Source organism: Salvia hispanica, chromosome 4, assembly GCF_023119035.1.
Source record: "Salvia hispanica cultivar TCC Black 2014 chromosome 4, UniMelb_Shisp_WGS_1.0, whole genome shotgun sequence".
Lineage (NCBI taxonomy): Eukaryota > Viridiplantae > Streptophyta > Magnoliopsida > Lamiales > Lamiaceae > Salvia > Salvia hispanica.
Genome location: NC_062968.1, coordinates 18,369,118 through 18,386,747, shown reverse-complemented (window position 1 = coordinate 18,386,747; position 17,630 = coordinate 18,369,118). Strand labels below are relative to the sequence as shown.

At 37.2% G+C, this 17,630-nt stretch overlaps 3 protein-coding genes across 3 annotated transcripts; 1 reads left to right on the top strand and 2 right to left on the bottom strand.

The window, feature by feature from the left end:
- Positions 1-5,055: 5,055 nt before the first annotated feature.
- Positions 5,056-5,745, top strand: LOC125220535 (bark agglutinin I polypeptide B-like). The gene has a single exon (XM_048122697.1). The coding sequence runs from the start codon at positions 5,056-5,058 to the stop codon at positions 5,743-5,745; it is 690 nt and encodes a 229-aa protein (XP_047978654.1).
- A 4,128-nt stretch (positions 5,746-9,873) lies between these two features.
- LOC125220534 (agglutinin-2-like) lies at positions 9,874-10,701 on the bottom strand. The gene has a single exon (XM_048122696.1). It carries the CDS (start codon positions 10,699-10,701, stop codon positions 9,874-9,876), a length of 828 nt encoding a protein of 275 aa, XP_047978653.1.
- Positions 10,702-16,165: 5,464 nt separating this feature from the next.
- On the bottom strand, positions 16,166-16,969 carry LOC125220533 (agglutinin-2-like). Its single transcript, XM_048122695.1, has one exon. The coding sequence runs from the start codon at positions 16,967-16,969 to the stop codon at positions 16,166-16,168; it is 804 nt and encodes a 267-aa protein (XP_047978652.1).
- Positions 16,970-17,630: the final 661 nt, after the last annotated feature.

Below are 17,630 nucleotides of genomic sequence, written 5' to 3'. Positions count from 1 at the left end.
GTACAGAGTACTCCCTCCGTTCCAGATAATTTAGGATACTTTGACCCGACACGGGTTTTAAGAAATCTAATGGAGAGTGAGTTGAAAAAGTTGGTGGGACGTGAGTCCTACTTTTAAAGTATTAGTTTTAAAATAAAATGTAAGTAGGAATGAGTTAGTGGAATACGGGGACCACTACCAAAAATGATAAAAGTGAAGTGGGACAATGTAACACCCCGACCTTTTCGCCCTTTTTATTTGTTCTTGAAAGGACGTCGTTTGTGCACTTGAAAAAAAAATTTCGCCTTTGTTTCTTTTGTCGAGAGAATGATTTTACAATTAAGGCTTTATACAATTATTCTTTTGCAAGTCCAATTATTTTTCTTAAGGAAGCCCATTTATTCTTTTTGAGCCCCAATTCATCTTAATTATTTTTCTGCAAATTAGCTTACCCTAAATCTGCCGTTATATTTCACAAATCTGTTTCCACAAAATCGGCACCCTCTAAAAATATGGAACAGAGTATAAACACGTCTTCCTCACCCTCACGTTCACACTTTTTGACACCACATTCATACCATATTCATTTTGTTTCAAACAATTGAGAAAGATAGAGTGCAGAGAGAGAAACGAAATTGAGCGAGATAGAGTTTGAGAAAAAGAGAGAAGAAGAGAGTGAGATGGAGGAGGGTGGCTGGCGCTCACCGGCGGTAGCGTTCCTCGACCGAACAGTGATGAAAAAGGAGACACAGAGGCGGCGCTGCATCTACCGGACAGCAGCGGCAGCGCTGAATGATCAGCAACGACGATGGATAGCGATGGCGGTGTGACTCCGAGCGGGCCAGAGCAGCGGCGTGAGTGGATAACGGAAACGGCGCTGAAGCCGCCGTGATTTTCGACGGAGAGAGAAGGAGGAGATGAGGAGGATGATGGTGCAGGCATCGGGTGCGAACAGCAGCGCTGCAATGCACCGTGACAGCAACGACGCTGCATTATGACCGAGGGAAGTGCAGCCTTACGTTCGACCGAGAGAGAGAAAGAGACGAGTTTGGAGGCAGTGGCGACGGAGAGACCAAGCGGGTAGCGGCGCCGTGGAGAAGAGAGCTGCAGCAGCAAAGGCCGACCGTGACGGCGATGAACTCACGGCTGGAACGCGATGACAGTGAGCGACCTCAGCAACGGCTGCAAGGTGATGACTGTAGATGAGAATCGAAAGAGAGAAAAGAGGAATTGGAGAGAGTCGATTAGATGGAGAGAAAAGAGGAATTGGAGCTCTCTGATTTTTGGAGGTCACTGGTCACGTAAGGTAAGAAACGTTGAAGAAGTTTTGGGCATTGTTATATTTAAATATTTTGGGCCTAATGAATTAATTTAAATACCTTGGGCAGGATGAGATAAAAGAGAGAGTAAAGGATGGGCTGAATTAAATCTTGGGCTATTCACGCACGCTTTTCAAGGATGGAGCAGGAAGACAAGTAAGGTGTTCACTGAACGAGGTGGGCTTCCGAACTAAATACTTTCAAGAGCTTTAGTTTTAACATATCGTTTCGAGCATCATTTTATGTGACGAAATGCCTGTGATTGTAATTATAATTTTATTCCGTGATGATGTGATATGTATGCTTGAAGTGAAAGTGATTGTGATTTATTGCGAAGTATAGCTTTTTGAGTGGTTGTGAATTGCTCGATTTTGTTGATATGATGTGATGCTCGAACTTGAGAGAAAATGATTTGTGTTTCAATTACGGTTTATGAGAAAACTGGAGGTTGCAAAAGGTTACGTCATGCCATGTTTTTGTTTTGAGAAATGTCTATCTGTTTGTTTGTTTAGCAAGGGAGTTGTCCCTACTAGACCTATTGAAATCGAATTCTGGTCTGACTAGGGAGTGAGTCCCTACTTAGACTAGTACACCATTGGGGATCGTGAGCCGTCTTTCGGGTCGGCTGGTCCGGTGATCGAGTTTGCGGCCACATTCTCGTTTCACATGTTGTTGAGGTTGATGTTGAGGTTGTTGAGATGTTGATGTTGAGGTTGTTGAGATGATGATCTTAATGATTGCTTAGTGGGGAGTGAGTCCCTACTATGAGTTTAATCGAATTCGGGTCCTAGAAAGGGTGCATCCCTGCTCGGACTAGTGTACACTATGAGGACTGTGAGTCATCGAATGGGTTGGCCGGTTTTCGTGCTCGTGGAAAGTGGCCACCTTACACGGCACCGTAAAGAACAGATATGGCAGTTTCTTAAATAAGTCAAGGAGAAATGGTTGTGTTTTAATATGATGAGGAAAAGGATTTGAGGATGCGTTGAAAGTTTCTGTTTTAGATTTTTAGTGTCTCGGGCCTTTTCAAATTAAAACCCCGAGGTCACTCAATGGCGGCATGACATAACTGTTTTTCAAATTGTTTTGGCATTTGTTCACTGAGTACATCAAGTACTCAGCCCTGCATGTGTTTTCCATATGTGCAGGTTGAGCGGTGACGAGCGCGGTGGGTGTTGAGCATAAAAGTGAAGAATGTCTATCAAATGTTCAGAATATGTTGTGTCTTCATACATAGCATTATTCTACTCTCGAAATGCTTCCGCTGAGTTGTTGTCTTTATTTTGAGTTCTTGCATTGTTGAGATAATATTCTTTTGAGCTGTTGATTGTTGAGATACTTGATTTTATTTGAGCTATTCCCAATTATTTAAGCTTTGGTCGAATTTCGTTGGTTTTCCCTTTCTTTCCCGCTTCTTTAACCCACCCCTAGTCGCGATTCACCGTGTTTTCTATCCATAGAAAATGCGGGCGTGACAGACAAATTACGTGGGACGGACCGAAATGGAATACTGGGACAAATTATATGGGACGGGGGGAGTATATGATTACTGTATTTTGGACAATAGGTATATTTTAATTTCGTCCAACTTATAAAGTGGCCATATTTTATATACGATGTAATTTCTAGTTGTATATAATAAAGAATCTCATTATACACCGTATATAGTTGATTAATTGAATATGCAAACATGATATGATCATTTGAAATTGAATACTTGTAAAATTACTTTAAATTTGATACATTTCACAATGAATAATTTAAACAGACAGAATTATGAAATAATTTTCAGGAGAAATAAAATGACGAGTTTTAGTTTGTTATTTAATTAACTGCACAATATTTTCGACGTCCATATAAAATTACATCATTAAACGTGTTGTGTGTCCATCATGCAACGTTGCTGATATAGAGTTAATCTGATATGGGCTCGACCGAAGAGAGCCCAATCCAAACAAAAAATGGCCCGGACATAGCCGAAATTGAATGTAATTTAATCAAATCCAGCCCGTATCAATTAAATTCCTAGTAACTCAACGTTACAGCATTAGAAATGCTACTAAATGTCAACGCATGGCCCACATTCCATTTGTCAACTGTGTACACACTTGAATGGTACACTCTCTATCTAAGGAAGATGGCTCTTCTTTGGAGCCAAGGGATTTTATGCAAACTTTATTTTGTATGTTAAATGCGTAAATTAAAAGAGATAAATTAAAGTAGAGATAAAAGTATTTTTATTTTTAGTAATCAGTCATCTTGGTTGGGATAAACCAAAAAGGAAAATGAGTCATTTTCAATGGCACAGAGAGAGTAGTAATATTTAATTCCGAGAATGGCTAGAAGAATAATAAATTCAGTCCCACATAGTTTCTATATTCTCAAAAAATTATAACAACTTTTTATTATCTTTACTTCATTAAGATATTTTTTTTATCTTTCGTTTGACTAAGATATAGTAAAAGAAAAGATAATAATATAATTTTAGTATCTCTAGTATGGTCTTCTTAAAATAAAAGCAACACTATTATAAAGAGGCATTATAACATCTAAACTAGTATAATAGAATAACGTAATTCACATAGTTATGTAATTTATTTAATTTATGTGATAGTTTTTTATAATTGTCTACCTATTTTTATTATAAAGACGCTCTATGTTATGAATGTTATGCCCGGAAGAAATCAAGTTCATCCTGACGTAAGAGAGTACGGTCACATAGGGAGGGCAAAGAAAGGATAGAGAAGAGAATAAGAGACGATAGATAGATAAATCTTTTCTCAGTTCATAACGATAAACTAAGGAAGAAATTCACCTACATAATGACCGTATTTAGTTCGACTATCTTTTTATGATCCCGGAAAGAATAGTAAAAAATTCAAAAATTAAAACGGATATAATCACGCTCGTCACTCTAATTTAATCAAATTACAGAATATAAAAAAACTACTTAACCATGTTCTTGAATCTTGATAGATACGGAAGCGTGTTGTCGATATTGCTGCCGATATATAAGAATCTAGTTAAGATTTTGATATCTAAGATAAAACATAACCAAGATCTTCATACTTATGGACACAAGATATGAACCCTAGATTCCGTGATTGTCTTGCCATGAAGAAGTTCTTCAATGTCTTGCACTTTTCCTGATCTTATGCATCATAAATTTTATACATTATGGTTAATTTATTGCAGAAGTATTAAATGTTGAAATTCATATTTATATTTACTAGGCTAGCCTTTTTCCAGAATCAAACTACTATGGAACGGAGGGAGTAGTTCTTTTCATCATTTTAAATTTAAATAATAATAATAATAATACGAATTACACATGACAACTTATACACTACTAGATCTCCCAAAATCCTATTGATTTGAAATAATTGTACTTAGTTATTCAGGAAGAGTTTAGCAATATCTCTAAATAATAATAATACGAATAACACATGTTAGGTCATCCTTAAAAATATAATCATAAGTATTACAAAAATAAAATATGGTTAAGTCTCATTTAGTTGATAGTATTATCTTAAAAACTATCGACTTGTATTTAAGAAATACAATTTCCTGTCATAAAACGCCACCCAGCAATGACTTTTGAATTAACAAGATGATTTCATTCACACATGATACTTTTAATAAGCATATGTAAGCATGCATTCCCTAAAACTAGTATAAATACAAGACACCCTTGGTTATTTCCTTCCACACCAAAACACAAATATTGAAATATACTACCAAGCAAAAAACCCTAGCCATGGCTCCTCAAACCACCAAGTTCAGCTACGACTTCTACAATCCCGGCAAAGTGACTCAACTAATCTACCAAGCCGACGCTGACTACCCGAGAGAGACCCCCGTCCTCCGCCTCACCAGAACCAACGATCAAGACGTTCCTCAAAAGTGGAGCACTGGGCGAATCCTCCACTCCAAAACCATCCCTTTCGGGAACGGAGCCGACTTCACCACCACCGTCACATTCATCATAAGACCTTATAACACTCCCCCACACGCTGACGGCCTCGCCTTCTTCATAGTCCCCGCTGGCCACAACTTCCTCTACCCATTTGGAGACAGCCTCGGCATCTTTGATCCTTCCACCTTCAAAACATCTAACGTGTTTGCCATTGCCTTCGACATCTACTCTGAAACCCGGGGATTTGTGAACCTTGGGATCGACATCGAGTCTAGGATTCCCTCGGCTAAAACCTCGATCCCCGACACCTTTCTCGGGAAGGAGCTCACTCTTAAAGCCTCCTACATCGCCGCCACCAAAGCAATCAGCGCTTCCGTCACTGATGGATCGTTCACTTTCCCGATCACCTTTACCTACGACTTGAGCCAGAGTCTTCCCTCCAGCGTTCAAGTCGGACTCGCCTCCTCCACCGGTGATTATGTCGCAGTTCACGACGTCAGCACCTGGGATTTCACTTCTACCATCCCGTGAAGACCTACATTTCTCTATCGTATCGCGCGTGTTGTTCAAAGTCGTTCTACGTCTAGTGTTTGTGTGTCTGTGTGTCATAATAAGGACTAGTGATTGAGCCTTCTCTTCTATATTTCTTAACTACTATTATAATCAATGTACGTGTCAACTAACATGATTCTAAGCTACCACTATCACTCAACATGTTTCTTTGTCAACTAATTTTTGTTCACATGACATGTTTCGACTATTAAGAAAACTAAAGTACTATATAGGAGTATTTAAATAGAATCAACGTCGAATACAAACAAAAATATCTAATTTAATTTCAAAACACAGTAGGATATATACACGATGGGGTTCCTTGAATAATCTCAAATGTATAACATACGTATTTAATTAGTTTTCACTTGCTAAGACATAGAAGACAATAACAAGGTTGTTAAAATAGGTAAATTGTCAAATAACATACGTATTTTGATTGTTAAACTAATCAAAAGAGTAAAAATGCACACATAATGGGAACATAATGATGATTAATAAAATTACATATAATATTCATAAGATCACTAAAATATTGTGTAGTTTAGGCCACTATATGACCGTGCAACCGACTATGGACTTTTGTTTTAATTCAAAAATGTAACTAGCTGTCCCAAACGTCAGCTTCCCGTCATTTTGTCGAGTTTCCACACTCCCAAAGTCACAATCATTAAATCTAACAATTTTTTGTAATATATTTGTAGCAATGATCGGGTCGAAACATAGAGAGACAACTCTTTCAATCCTGAATTAAATTATTAAATGAAGAAATATGATTAATCATGACATAGAAGGCAATTCACACGACGGGGTTCTTAAAAAAGTCCAAATAACTAATTTATTTTTCACTTGGTCAAATATAAAATTTAAGACATTTGAACACAGAGTGAACTACAAAAATAGTCCATACGTATGCCAGGTCGAACGCTAGAGGTACGCATGTTTTCAAGAATGCAACAGACCTATCTACGTATGGATATAATATCATTTGAGGTCCGTCCTTCTTCATTGTTTCTAGTCATTCATGCCTTTTTTCCCTTCACTTTTTTATCCAAAATGCCACTCCAAAGGTGTTTTAGTCTTTCTAATTTTTATAATTATTAAATTAGTACTTCTTTTTCTGTTATGCATTTTTTATTTAAATACTTAAAATTTAGATTTATAAATTAGTCTACTTGCCAATTCTAATTAGATTCCATATAAGTATTACGCATTTATTTATTTTTTACACTTTTTACCATTCTACATAATATTATGATACTCCTGATTTTATTTTCAAAAACACTTTTTGTAATTAGAATTTTTAAAACAAATATTACACTGAAAAAGAAAAAGTGCAAAATACAAAATATTGAACAACAAATAAATAAATACCTATATAATCTGATATTCTAATTAGAATTTGTAAGTATATTAATATGAATCTAAATTTTAAGTATTTAAATAAAAAATGAAAATAGCATACATGAAGCAAAGAAAAGATAAGAAGAGTAATTGCGTTTCATTCCTTTATTTTTTGTTGCATTTTAAAGACAAAAATGCCCTCAGTGGCATAAATGTAAAAAAGAGAAAGAAAAATGAACATGGAAGACTGTAAAATAGTAAAATAGGATCTCAAATGATATTATATCCATACTTAGAGGGATACGTAGAGGGGTTTGTTGTATATTTTTAAACATAAGTATCTCTAGCGTTTGACCTAACATACGTAGAGGCTATACATTTTAATATATTATCAAAAATAAGTTTAAATTCATCATATTGAAAATAAGGTGTATCGAAGTTCGATATACTGAAAATCATGGTTAGGTAAAGGTATATGATTTTTGCTCATATCGAATTTTCGGCAAGGTAAAAAATAAGGTATGTACCTACCCTAGCCAATGCAATCCTCTTTGTTAGGGATCGACCAGCCGAAGGCTAAGGTTGAATAACCGAAGTCTACACAATTTGTGAGGTGATCAAGCCTCACTAAACAGATCAGTTACAAGAAAGAACAAGATCTAAGCAACTACTTGATTAGATCTTCCTGAAACATCAATAAACAGTTAGTAACTTCAAGGAAACAATTTATGCCTACAAAATAGACAAAGAAAAGAGAAAAGTGAAAGAGGATCTTGAAACACAGTAGGCTCAAGTTGCACCACGTACAACCGCACAGGTCTATTAACACCAAGCCCACAAATCCCCAAATCTCAACTTGATTTGCCACAAGAGTGAAGAAGCAACAGGCAGACCACAATCCACCAACGATGTATCTCAGAACCCTAGATCCAGTGGCCTTGAATCGAACCAACACAAGACTGCACACCACACTCTCAAAGTTTCTCCTCGCACACCCTTAGCCACACCAGGAACCTCTCACGGTCAAGAATCACAGACCAGAAACCAGAGGTTTCCTACACACCGCTCACACACTCACCAGAGATTAAACACTCAGGAGAAAGAGAGAGAGGAAGAAGATCTCAAGCCAGAGCACAGAGAATCACTAAGGGACAAACCCTAGAATTACAGAGCGTAGCTAATCAGAGGAAAGGGAGAAAACTGAATGAGAGAGAAAGATCTAGGGTTAGGAGGTTAAAAGGCTTCTCTCAAACACCACCCGGGCCAAACGCACACATAACTGGGCCACTGGATATTGGGCCCGGTTACTAAACATTGGCAATTGGACTTTTAGAGATAAGGGCCATATAACATCACACTCTTTTTTTTTCTTGACGATTTCACGCTGCCAATCAGCAAATCCTGTACCAAAATAATCAATTCCAATATTTCCCCAAATTATTAACTCACATTCTCGCAAAACACGGTATTTCAATCTGAATATCCTAATCTTTCCGCCTCCACACATATTACTCTTTTCGCATTTCACCGTCCCAAAGGAAGTAGAGAGCAGAGAAGAGAAAAAGGAGTAGAGAGAAGATAAATTAATTCCTTGCTCGACGAAGGTAAATACACACACCATGCTGTTTACTCCCTTCCCCTATGATTTGGGGTGACCAATATAATAGAGAAATTTCGTTATTAGGGTTAATTACGCTTACCTTTAATTTGGGATGGTCTCTTTTCTTGTTTGGGCCAGAGAGTAATTTAAAATCATGGGCCCAGGACTAATAATTGGGGAACTTTAGCTTGGGCTATCTTTACTCATACGTTGGGCTAGTTTTAATTAATTAAGTAGGCTGATCTATAATTTATTTATGGGTTGATGCTAATTAAATTATATTGGGTAACGTTAATTTACTTCTCGAATGATTATGGAATTATCTAATGTTCCAGACTAATTAGTTTGAGAGTCTAATTACGGAGTTTTAATCACGTGCTTAAATTCAATCTTGGGATTTATTCTATGTGTACTTTTTTATTAAGTAGTTCCACTCGTGCATAATTTAAAGATCCATTTTGATTAGGCATAAATCTTTAGAAATTGTTTCTTTAATTTTTGGATCAATAACCAAAATACTACTACTATCATTTACGGATAGTAAAAGATACGCAAAAAGAAGTTTACCTTTGTATTTGAAGTAGACATCATTGTCAAAATAGTAAATTTAAATAATATGAATATAGAGAATACATAATTCGATGTATTAATTATGATTTATTTATTCCAAAGATAAAAATATGATATATTTTGGACAAATAAAAAAGAATAGTGTGATATCAACTTTGAATCATAAGGTAGTTTGATTATAATTTCCTCAAGTTTAATACTCCTTAATACTACCTCCGTCCCTGAAAGTTTGACACGGTTTGACCCGACACGGGTTTTAAGAAATGTAAAAAGTGTGTTGAAAAAGTTAGTGGGATATAGATCCTACAATTAAAGAATTAGTTTTATAATAAAATGTGAGTATGAATGAGTTAGTGGAATATGAGGTCCACTACCTATAATGGTAAAAAGTAAAGTGTGTCAAACTTTCAGGGATGGACCGAAATAGTAAACTGTGTCAAACTTTCAGGGACGGAGGTAGTAGTACGTAGTTGTTTAAAATAAAAACTAAACATAATGTAATTAGTATTTATTGCATTATTTCGATATTAATTACAATACCGGATACATACTTGATTGTACATTTTTATAGCATTATTTCCAAACTCAAACTCTCAATTCTCAAACTCGCCGCTATTAGGCCTTCTTCTCCGCATGGTGGAACTGAAAGACCACGCGACGACGTCGTGAACGGCGGCCAAACCTCCGGTGGCAGCAGATAATCCGGCCTGAACTTGTTCAGGTAGAATAGTGCTCAAATCATACACATAACTCACCTCAAACCCCCTCGCACCGACGCTGCCGTTAACCCTAATCAAATTCGTGGCCGCATTGTAGTCGATGCGGGCACTCACCTCCTGCCCCAAAATCGCGTCGTCGACCGCCGTCACGTTGCTGGAAACCTGAGACTGAATGTCGATCCCTACATGACGAAAACTCGGGTCCCATTCGTTGCTGAAGATGTCGAACTCCACTGCAAAAACGGACGCCTTTTTTCCGGTTAAATCGAAGACTCCGAAGCTCCCGCCACTTGCGTCGGGGGTGGAGTTGACGGGGGCGAGGAAGAAGACGAGGCCGTCGGCCGGCGGATTGGTGTCGCCTCGGTTCGGCGTGATGACGAATCTCACGGTGGATTCAAAGCTGGCTCTCGCCCGCCGCCGCCTCCCTCCCAAGAATCTGATGGGGTTGGAGTACAAGACTCGGCCGGCGGTGTTGAGCTCTGCGTTGCCGAAAACGTCGGTTTTCGTGAGGCGGAGGCGGGTGGCTCCCGGAGGGAAGTAGGCGTCGCCTTGGAAGGTGAGGTCCAATGGCCTCGAGCCGTTGAAGGTGACGGTAAAGGAGGTCCTTCTTGGTGGCGGACGCGGTCGCTGTGCTTCCGCTGCCGTGAGGAACAAAGCTATGGTGGCAAGGAGAGAAATTAGGGTTTGGAAGGAAGTAGCCATGGGTTTTGATTAGGGTTTTGTTTTGAATAATGTGATTAATATAATGATATCGTTGATTTGTTGGTGGTGTATTTATAGTAATATGTTGAGTTATGCTCAAGTTCTTGGTTTCTTACAAAAGAAGTATGAAAATAGAAAAAGTTATTTGAATGTATAATTTGAGATGCATGACATATGAATGAAACGAAAATATTGCAACTAATGTAACTTTATTAAGTTTAAGACATGTGAAGTCACGGTATATACTCACTCTAGTTTTTCCAAAGCCTGTAAGTAAACTTAAAAGCACTTTGCGGGCACACAGTTTGTGATCAAGGTATAAAGCCGTATAGGAGTTTAGCTTCTACCACCTTAACTTTTTAATAATTTTTTTTAATAAAATTTTTTGATTTTTTTTTCCAAAATTTATGTACTACTTAATGCAAATAGTACTTATATAGTTGAGTAGTAGTTAAGAATAGTTTTAAAAGCAGGAGATTGGATCACTAATCACTTCGCATTATTTAGTATCAAGAGACCATAATGGTTTGTTGGAATTATGTTTTAACTGGAAATTTTCAAAAAAAATTGAATAAATTTTCAACTATAAGGGAAAACAAAAATTAGCCCAAACCGAGCAATTCATCTTTAATTAAGTTTAAAATGAGGCCAACCCAACCTAATTAACTAAAGCAAAATCAAATTAATCCTCTCCTTTGTGCCAAGACCAATTAACCAAGCAATCTAATAGGCCCGGGAGAAATTAAGCAATTAATCTGCAATTATATTTAAAATAAACCCAACCCAAGCTGAGCTAACTAGAGTCCCTGGCCTCTCTGCTGGAACATCAAGTGGTGCATCCATATCTGAGATCTCTCCCTTCAGGAACGCTCAACACTGCCTCATGAAGCTGGTGAAATTTAGGACTTTCGTAGATGTTATCTCAACAACTTCAAATTTTTGTCGACGTTGTGAGAAGAGATGCATACATGATAGGCGTTGAAGATTTGGAGTCTTTATTATTGTTGAAACAAAGAAAGATCAAATTTTCTATCCCTTGATTCAATTGATATTAGTCTTATACCTGTCGTGATTGCATCTGTTGAAAAAGTGTTTTCTGCTACGAAAGTTGTCAAGAAGAAACAACGAAATAAGATGAGAAATGACTGTTTGAACGATGATACGATCCCATATCATATCTTTAGAAATCTCAATTATTTAGTTATATTTTAATTTACCGTATCTTTTCTATATTTGTTTAGATATTTGTTTCTTAGTATCCTAGTCTTATAAATAGGAGATATTGTATTCATTCATTCAATCAATGAATAAGAATGATTATTTCTCCCCAAAGATAACGTGTGTTTTCCAATCCTAATTTGAATTCCCTCCGCCGATCCTGGTTTCTTTTGTGATGTCGGGTTTACCCCCAAATGTCTCATCGGTTCCACCGCCACACCGCACCATCGAGTATACCAGTTGCAGGTCGGATCTCCAATCACTACAACGCTCGAGCATGATGAGTCACTGCAATTTAGTAGCGTCGCCGCCCGTTGCAGCTGCTGTCCGATATTCGAATCTGCCCCAACCAGCCACCATTGTCGCAAAGCAGCCCCACCAAGACTACCAACCGCCGCCAACGCTGCCCAGATCAGATTGCCAGCCACAGCAGCCGAGTCCTCCACCGCCCTTGGAGCTGCTGCCCTACTCTACTTCAGGACCTTCTCAGCCCTTGCAATCGCTGCCGGAGAACGCTCCATTGTTGGCTTTTGATCGTCTTCCGCAAGCTGCTGTCACGAGCTCAAGGTCAAAGGAGCGGCATACGAATCTGCAAAATGTTGATGAGTATGGTTTGATATAGAAAGTTGTGCCTTGTTCTAATGATGTTGTGGGAGAGAAGAACATTGTTGAAGATAAATGGAAAGAAAATGAGATGGGACCGAAGGGTTTAGTGGGGAGTAAAGATGAGGAAGACAATGATATATTTGGGATGATCAAAGTGATCATTTTGCGCGCATTCGATCCTGGTATATTTGTCAGTTTTAGCAAACGAAAGTATGGATTTCTTGCTATGCAGATGGAAAATTCGGATTTACATGAGAGCGAGAAATAGCTGCCACTAGAAGAAGTTATCAAGTGCTTGTTTTCCGCCGCAGAAAACTTTCGCATCGAGCTACACGTGTTTGTCAAACATGTTGTCTTCACTAATGCTCGAAAATTTAATGGAGATGATGAAGGGAAACGCTCAGCTGCTCGGTGTGTGTTTGATCCGGGAAGAGATTATTCGCCAAAGATTCTTCTTTCAACTCTTCGTTGCTTCGTGGTTTCCACCTTGAGGACAAGGTGGATTTTAACCGTGGGGGAGTTGATACGATCCCATATCATATCTTTAGAAATCCCAATTATTTAGTTATATTTTGATTTATCGTATCTTTTCTATATTTGTTTAGATATTTATTTCTTAGTATTCTAGTCTTATAAATAGGAGATATTGTATTCATTCATTCAATCAATGAATAAGAATTATTATTTCTCCCCAAAGATAACGTATGTTTTCCAATCCTAATTTGGATTCCCTCCGCCGATCCTGATTGGACGATGGAGTATTCTATCAGCCGCCTAGTTATCGCGTTGCCCGATGGGAGGAACCCGCGCACAACTCGAAACTATTATTTCCGCCGACCCGACGAAGGGCGCCGGAACTCTTTTCGATCACCGCAAACACGCTGCAGATCGCAGTTAAGGAGAAGGTCCTTAACAAACGACAATTTGGTGATATTCAATGAAAGGTCCACCTTCACTACGGATCCAAATAAAAAAAATTTGAAGCATTTTCAAGGTAGGAATAATCGTCCAAATCATTTGTCATGACCAACAAATTCTAGTGATATTTGAAGTATTATACTTCCTCCGTCCACGAAAAACAGGACTATTCCATTTTTATTCCTCGTTTTGGAAAAATGATAGGAGTAATAAATAGTTAAAATGGATAGAAAGAAAAGTAAGAGAGAGAATAATATAGACAATAGACTTCTCTATATTATTCTCTCTCTTACTTTTCTTTCTCTCCACTTTAACTATTTATTATCATTTTTCCAAAACAAGGGATAAAAACAGAATAGCTCTATTTCTCTTGGACGGAGGGAGTATTTAATTTTCATCGTATCATTTCGCTCCATTTTTCTGGATTCAAATGTGGCATACATCGATAATGAACTGTAAAAAATATAGACGATGGAATAGAATCAAAATGGGGAGATGCTTTTGCATTGCTCTTTCTTAAAGTCGAAATAAAAGATATTTTCACTATCTCATTATATTAAGTACTGCAATTAATGAGGCCTCCATCCAATTAATCTAGCTATAGTTTTTGTGTTAGTTTGACTTTCTTAATTTATTCTTTCCCCGAATTCTTTAGATCAAACTTCAGAGTAGTGAGTATCACTTTACACACTCGTCGTCGGCGCCTAACATAATATTTTTGGGTGATATTCGTTGTTACTACATATCAGTATTAAGCTTAAACTCATTCCATTGTAATAGATTCATTTATTAAATCTATTGTGGAGCATAACTAGTTTGAGATGCCAAAATACCGCTATAAAAATTATCATAATATCGAATTATTTCTATGATTCCCAAATCGTAATTAAATTAGAAATGAGAATGGACTTACTTTTTTCCATTTTTTATTCATTAATTAAACATATATCAATATGAATATTAGCAACTTGTCCAGGTCAACTTGCCATATACTACGCACTCGCTTAATTACAGCTAACCCTAAATTAAATTAGTGACACGGAAACCTATTTACCAATCTGAACACATTTATTTCAGGTTTTGATGTTTTTTAATATGATAAAAACCACATGCATAAACCGCTTTTAGAATAATAAATTTCGAAGTATCGAAGTCAACCCTAATAATCTGATGTCAATCAATACTGCTGTGATGTTATCGCTGAAAATTCTAAAATAATACTCCTTCCGTTTCTTCATAGTTGAGGCGGAACTTTTCGACACAGAGTTTTAGAAATGAATGTTGGGTGTGTTAAATAAATAGATAAAAAAATAAGAGAGAGTAAAGTAAAAAAGAATTTTTTTTTTACCATATATGAAAATGACTCAACTATGAAGAAACCTCCTGAAATGGAAAAATGACTCAACTATGAAGAAACAGAGAGAGTAACATTATTATATTATTAAAATTAAATTAAAAAAACTAAAAAATCATATTAAAGACAAGCAAGTATTCGAGACATTTAAGTATTTAGAAAAATAATTAGACAATTTAATCTCAGGTGACATTAAATGCGATGAGAGTGGTATTAATAATTATTCAAATATATATGCAAAACATAAAATTAAGAACACAAACTATTTCTAGTAGTATTTCTTGCTCTTATGTAATGTTTAACAGTTTGTAGGTTTATGCGTAAAACAACAAATAATTGTATTGTACAAAATGATGAAAACTGAGATCAAAGTTGGCTTTGACAGTGTACAAATCGTTTAAATTTTGTCTCACGTCGATTTGATGAAGATATCATCTAGTCTATATAAGTGTGGATAACCATTCTCTCTTATGAGATCTTTTAATGGAGTAAATGACCCGTTTCTATTATGGTATCAGAGTAGACTCAAGTCTATAATAGGTTTTATCTCTTTATCTTTTTTCTTGCCTACTCATGTGATGGAAGTCAGTGGGTAAGTGACTCATTTCTATTATGGTATTAGACCCAAGTCTTTGATAAGTTTTATCTCTTTATCTGTTGTCTTGTGCTATTATGCGGGGCGTGTTCAAACCCATGTGATGAAAATCCGATGTGTCATTCCGGTCCACACGTGCAGGGGCGTATTAAAATATTTTCATTTCTATATTTATATACGTGTAGATAATTCTTCCTCTTATAGTCTTAAAAGACATTTAAGAGGGTAAGTGGTTCATTTCTAATAGACAGATATGCAAATAGTAAAAATTTTAATGGATAAATTCAGATATTGAGATAGTAGTCCGATTGAAAAGGACTCGATTTCAACAAGATGTAACTAATCTCATCAAATGAATTTCTTCATGGTGCTATCTGTTTTAGTAAAACTGATTTATTTAAACCAAACAAATCTACACACAAAATAAATTATTTTAGAAAGCAAGTAATGAGCAATTCCTAAACAACATTTTCAACAATGAAGTCCATATTATGACTTTTTCGGCATTGATAAATTATTATTCCAGAGCCTGATGTATTATTTGATATATGCCCATGGTGTGTATGAAAATACAAAAACAGAAAACATACTATTATTGGTAACACAGGATGTCATGTATATTTTCTTAATGACATCAGCATTTTACAAATACATTACGAAACAAGTAAAATTTTAAGAAAAGAAACATCACATTTTATATCATTCCTGACTTATTTAGAGCACACTCCATCACTTAACCTTATTTGTAACACAAACTAAAATAATAAAAGATCTCAATTGTGCTTCTTGTGCCCCATGGTGGAAGTGAAAGACCAAGAGATGAGATCATGAATGGCGGATAATCCTCCGGTGGCGCCGGAGATCCCGACCTGAACCTGCTCAGGAAGAAACGAGCTCAAATCATACACATAGCTCACCTCAAAGGCCTTCCCACCGGCGCTGCCACAAACGCTTATCAAATTGGTGGCTGCATTGTAGTTGATGGTGGCAGTCACCGCCTGACCGACGATCGCGTCGTCGACCGCGGTAGTGTTGCTGGATACCTGAGACTGGATGTCGATCCCAACGTGGCGATAGTTTGGATCGAAATCTTCATTGATGAAGATGTCGAATTCCACTGCGAAAACCAAGGGGTTTTTGCCGGATTGGTCAAAGACTCCGAAGCTGCCACCGGGCTCGTTGGGGGTGGAGTTGGGGGCCGTGATGAAGAAGACGAGGCCGTCAGCCGGTGGGTACTCGTAATTGGTGTTGGGCGTGATGATGAATTTCACGGTGGATTCGAAGCTGGCTTTCCCCCGTTTCCCCAAAAATGTAATTGGATTGGTGTACAAGACTCGGCCGACGCGGAGTTCTAGTGCGTTGCCGTTTTCGTTGGTGTTTGTTAGGCGGAGGTAAGAGTCTTGGGATGGGAAATGGGCGTCGCCTTGGAAGGTTAGGTCAGTTGGTTGCACGCCGTGGAAGTCGTACGAGAAGGAGACCGTCCCTTTGGGGGGCGGACGCTTCGCGGTTGCCATGGTGAGGAAAATTAGGGCTGTGGCGGAAAGAAGAGAAATTAGGGTTTGGAGGGAAGTAGCCATTGCTTTTGATTAGGGTTTTGCTTTGAGTGTGGTGGTGTATTGTGGTGTGTGGTGGATCCTATTTATAGATGGTTTTGGTCATGGATGAAAGTCAACAATGATAAAAATAGATAGTTACTTATTTTGTAGATCAAGTTTGAGGTGATGAACCTCGAGATCTGTATAACCTAGTGGGTGTATTATATAGTTACTCGATTGTGTTTGGTTCGATTTAAGGATTCTGTTGATTTCGTAAGTTTGGGTCGGATTTTGACATAAAACCTATCGAAACAAAATTTGTAATGAAGTTTTCCTTGACTCAACTTACAATTAGTTTATTTTGTATTGGTATTATTTTCGTACAAATTTCACATTCATTATGCTATGTTCTTTTTAATGGAGTCATTTTGCCATTTTGGTGTATTTATAGTAGTATAGTCATTTTCATTTTTAATAAAAAATCAACATATGTATTTTTACTTACTCTACTCTTCCTTACTTTATTCTCTCTTCATTGTCTATCTTTTTTATTTCCTAATACTTAATTTATTCTTCCTTCACGTAGCTCACTTAACACAAATTTATTTAAATCGTGTGCCCCAAAAAAAAGTCTCCACTCTCCACTATTATGAAATAAAGGAAGTAATACACACTGTATGGATCATGGGTAGAGCCACTTGAG

Coding starts and splice junctions, on each gene's coding strand:
- LOC125220535 (XM_048122697.1), top strand. CDS start 5,056: ATGGCTCCTCAAACCACCAAGTTCAGCTACGACTTCTACAATCCCGGC.
- LOC125220533 (XM_048122695.1), bottom strand. CDS start 16,969: ATGGCTACTTCCCTCCAAACCCTAATTTCTCTTCTTTCCGCCACAGCC.
- LOC125220534 (XM_048122696.1), bottom strand. CDS start 10,701: ATGGCTACTTCCTTCCAAACCCTAATTTCTCTCCTTGCCACCATAGCT.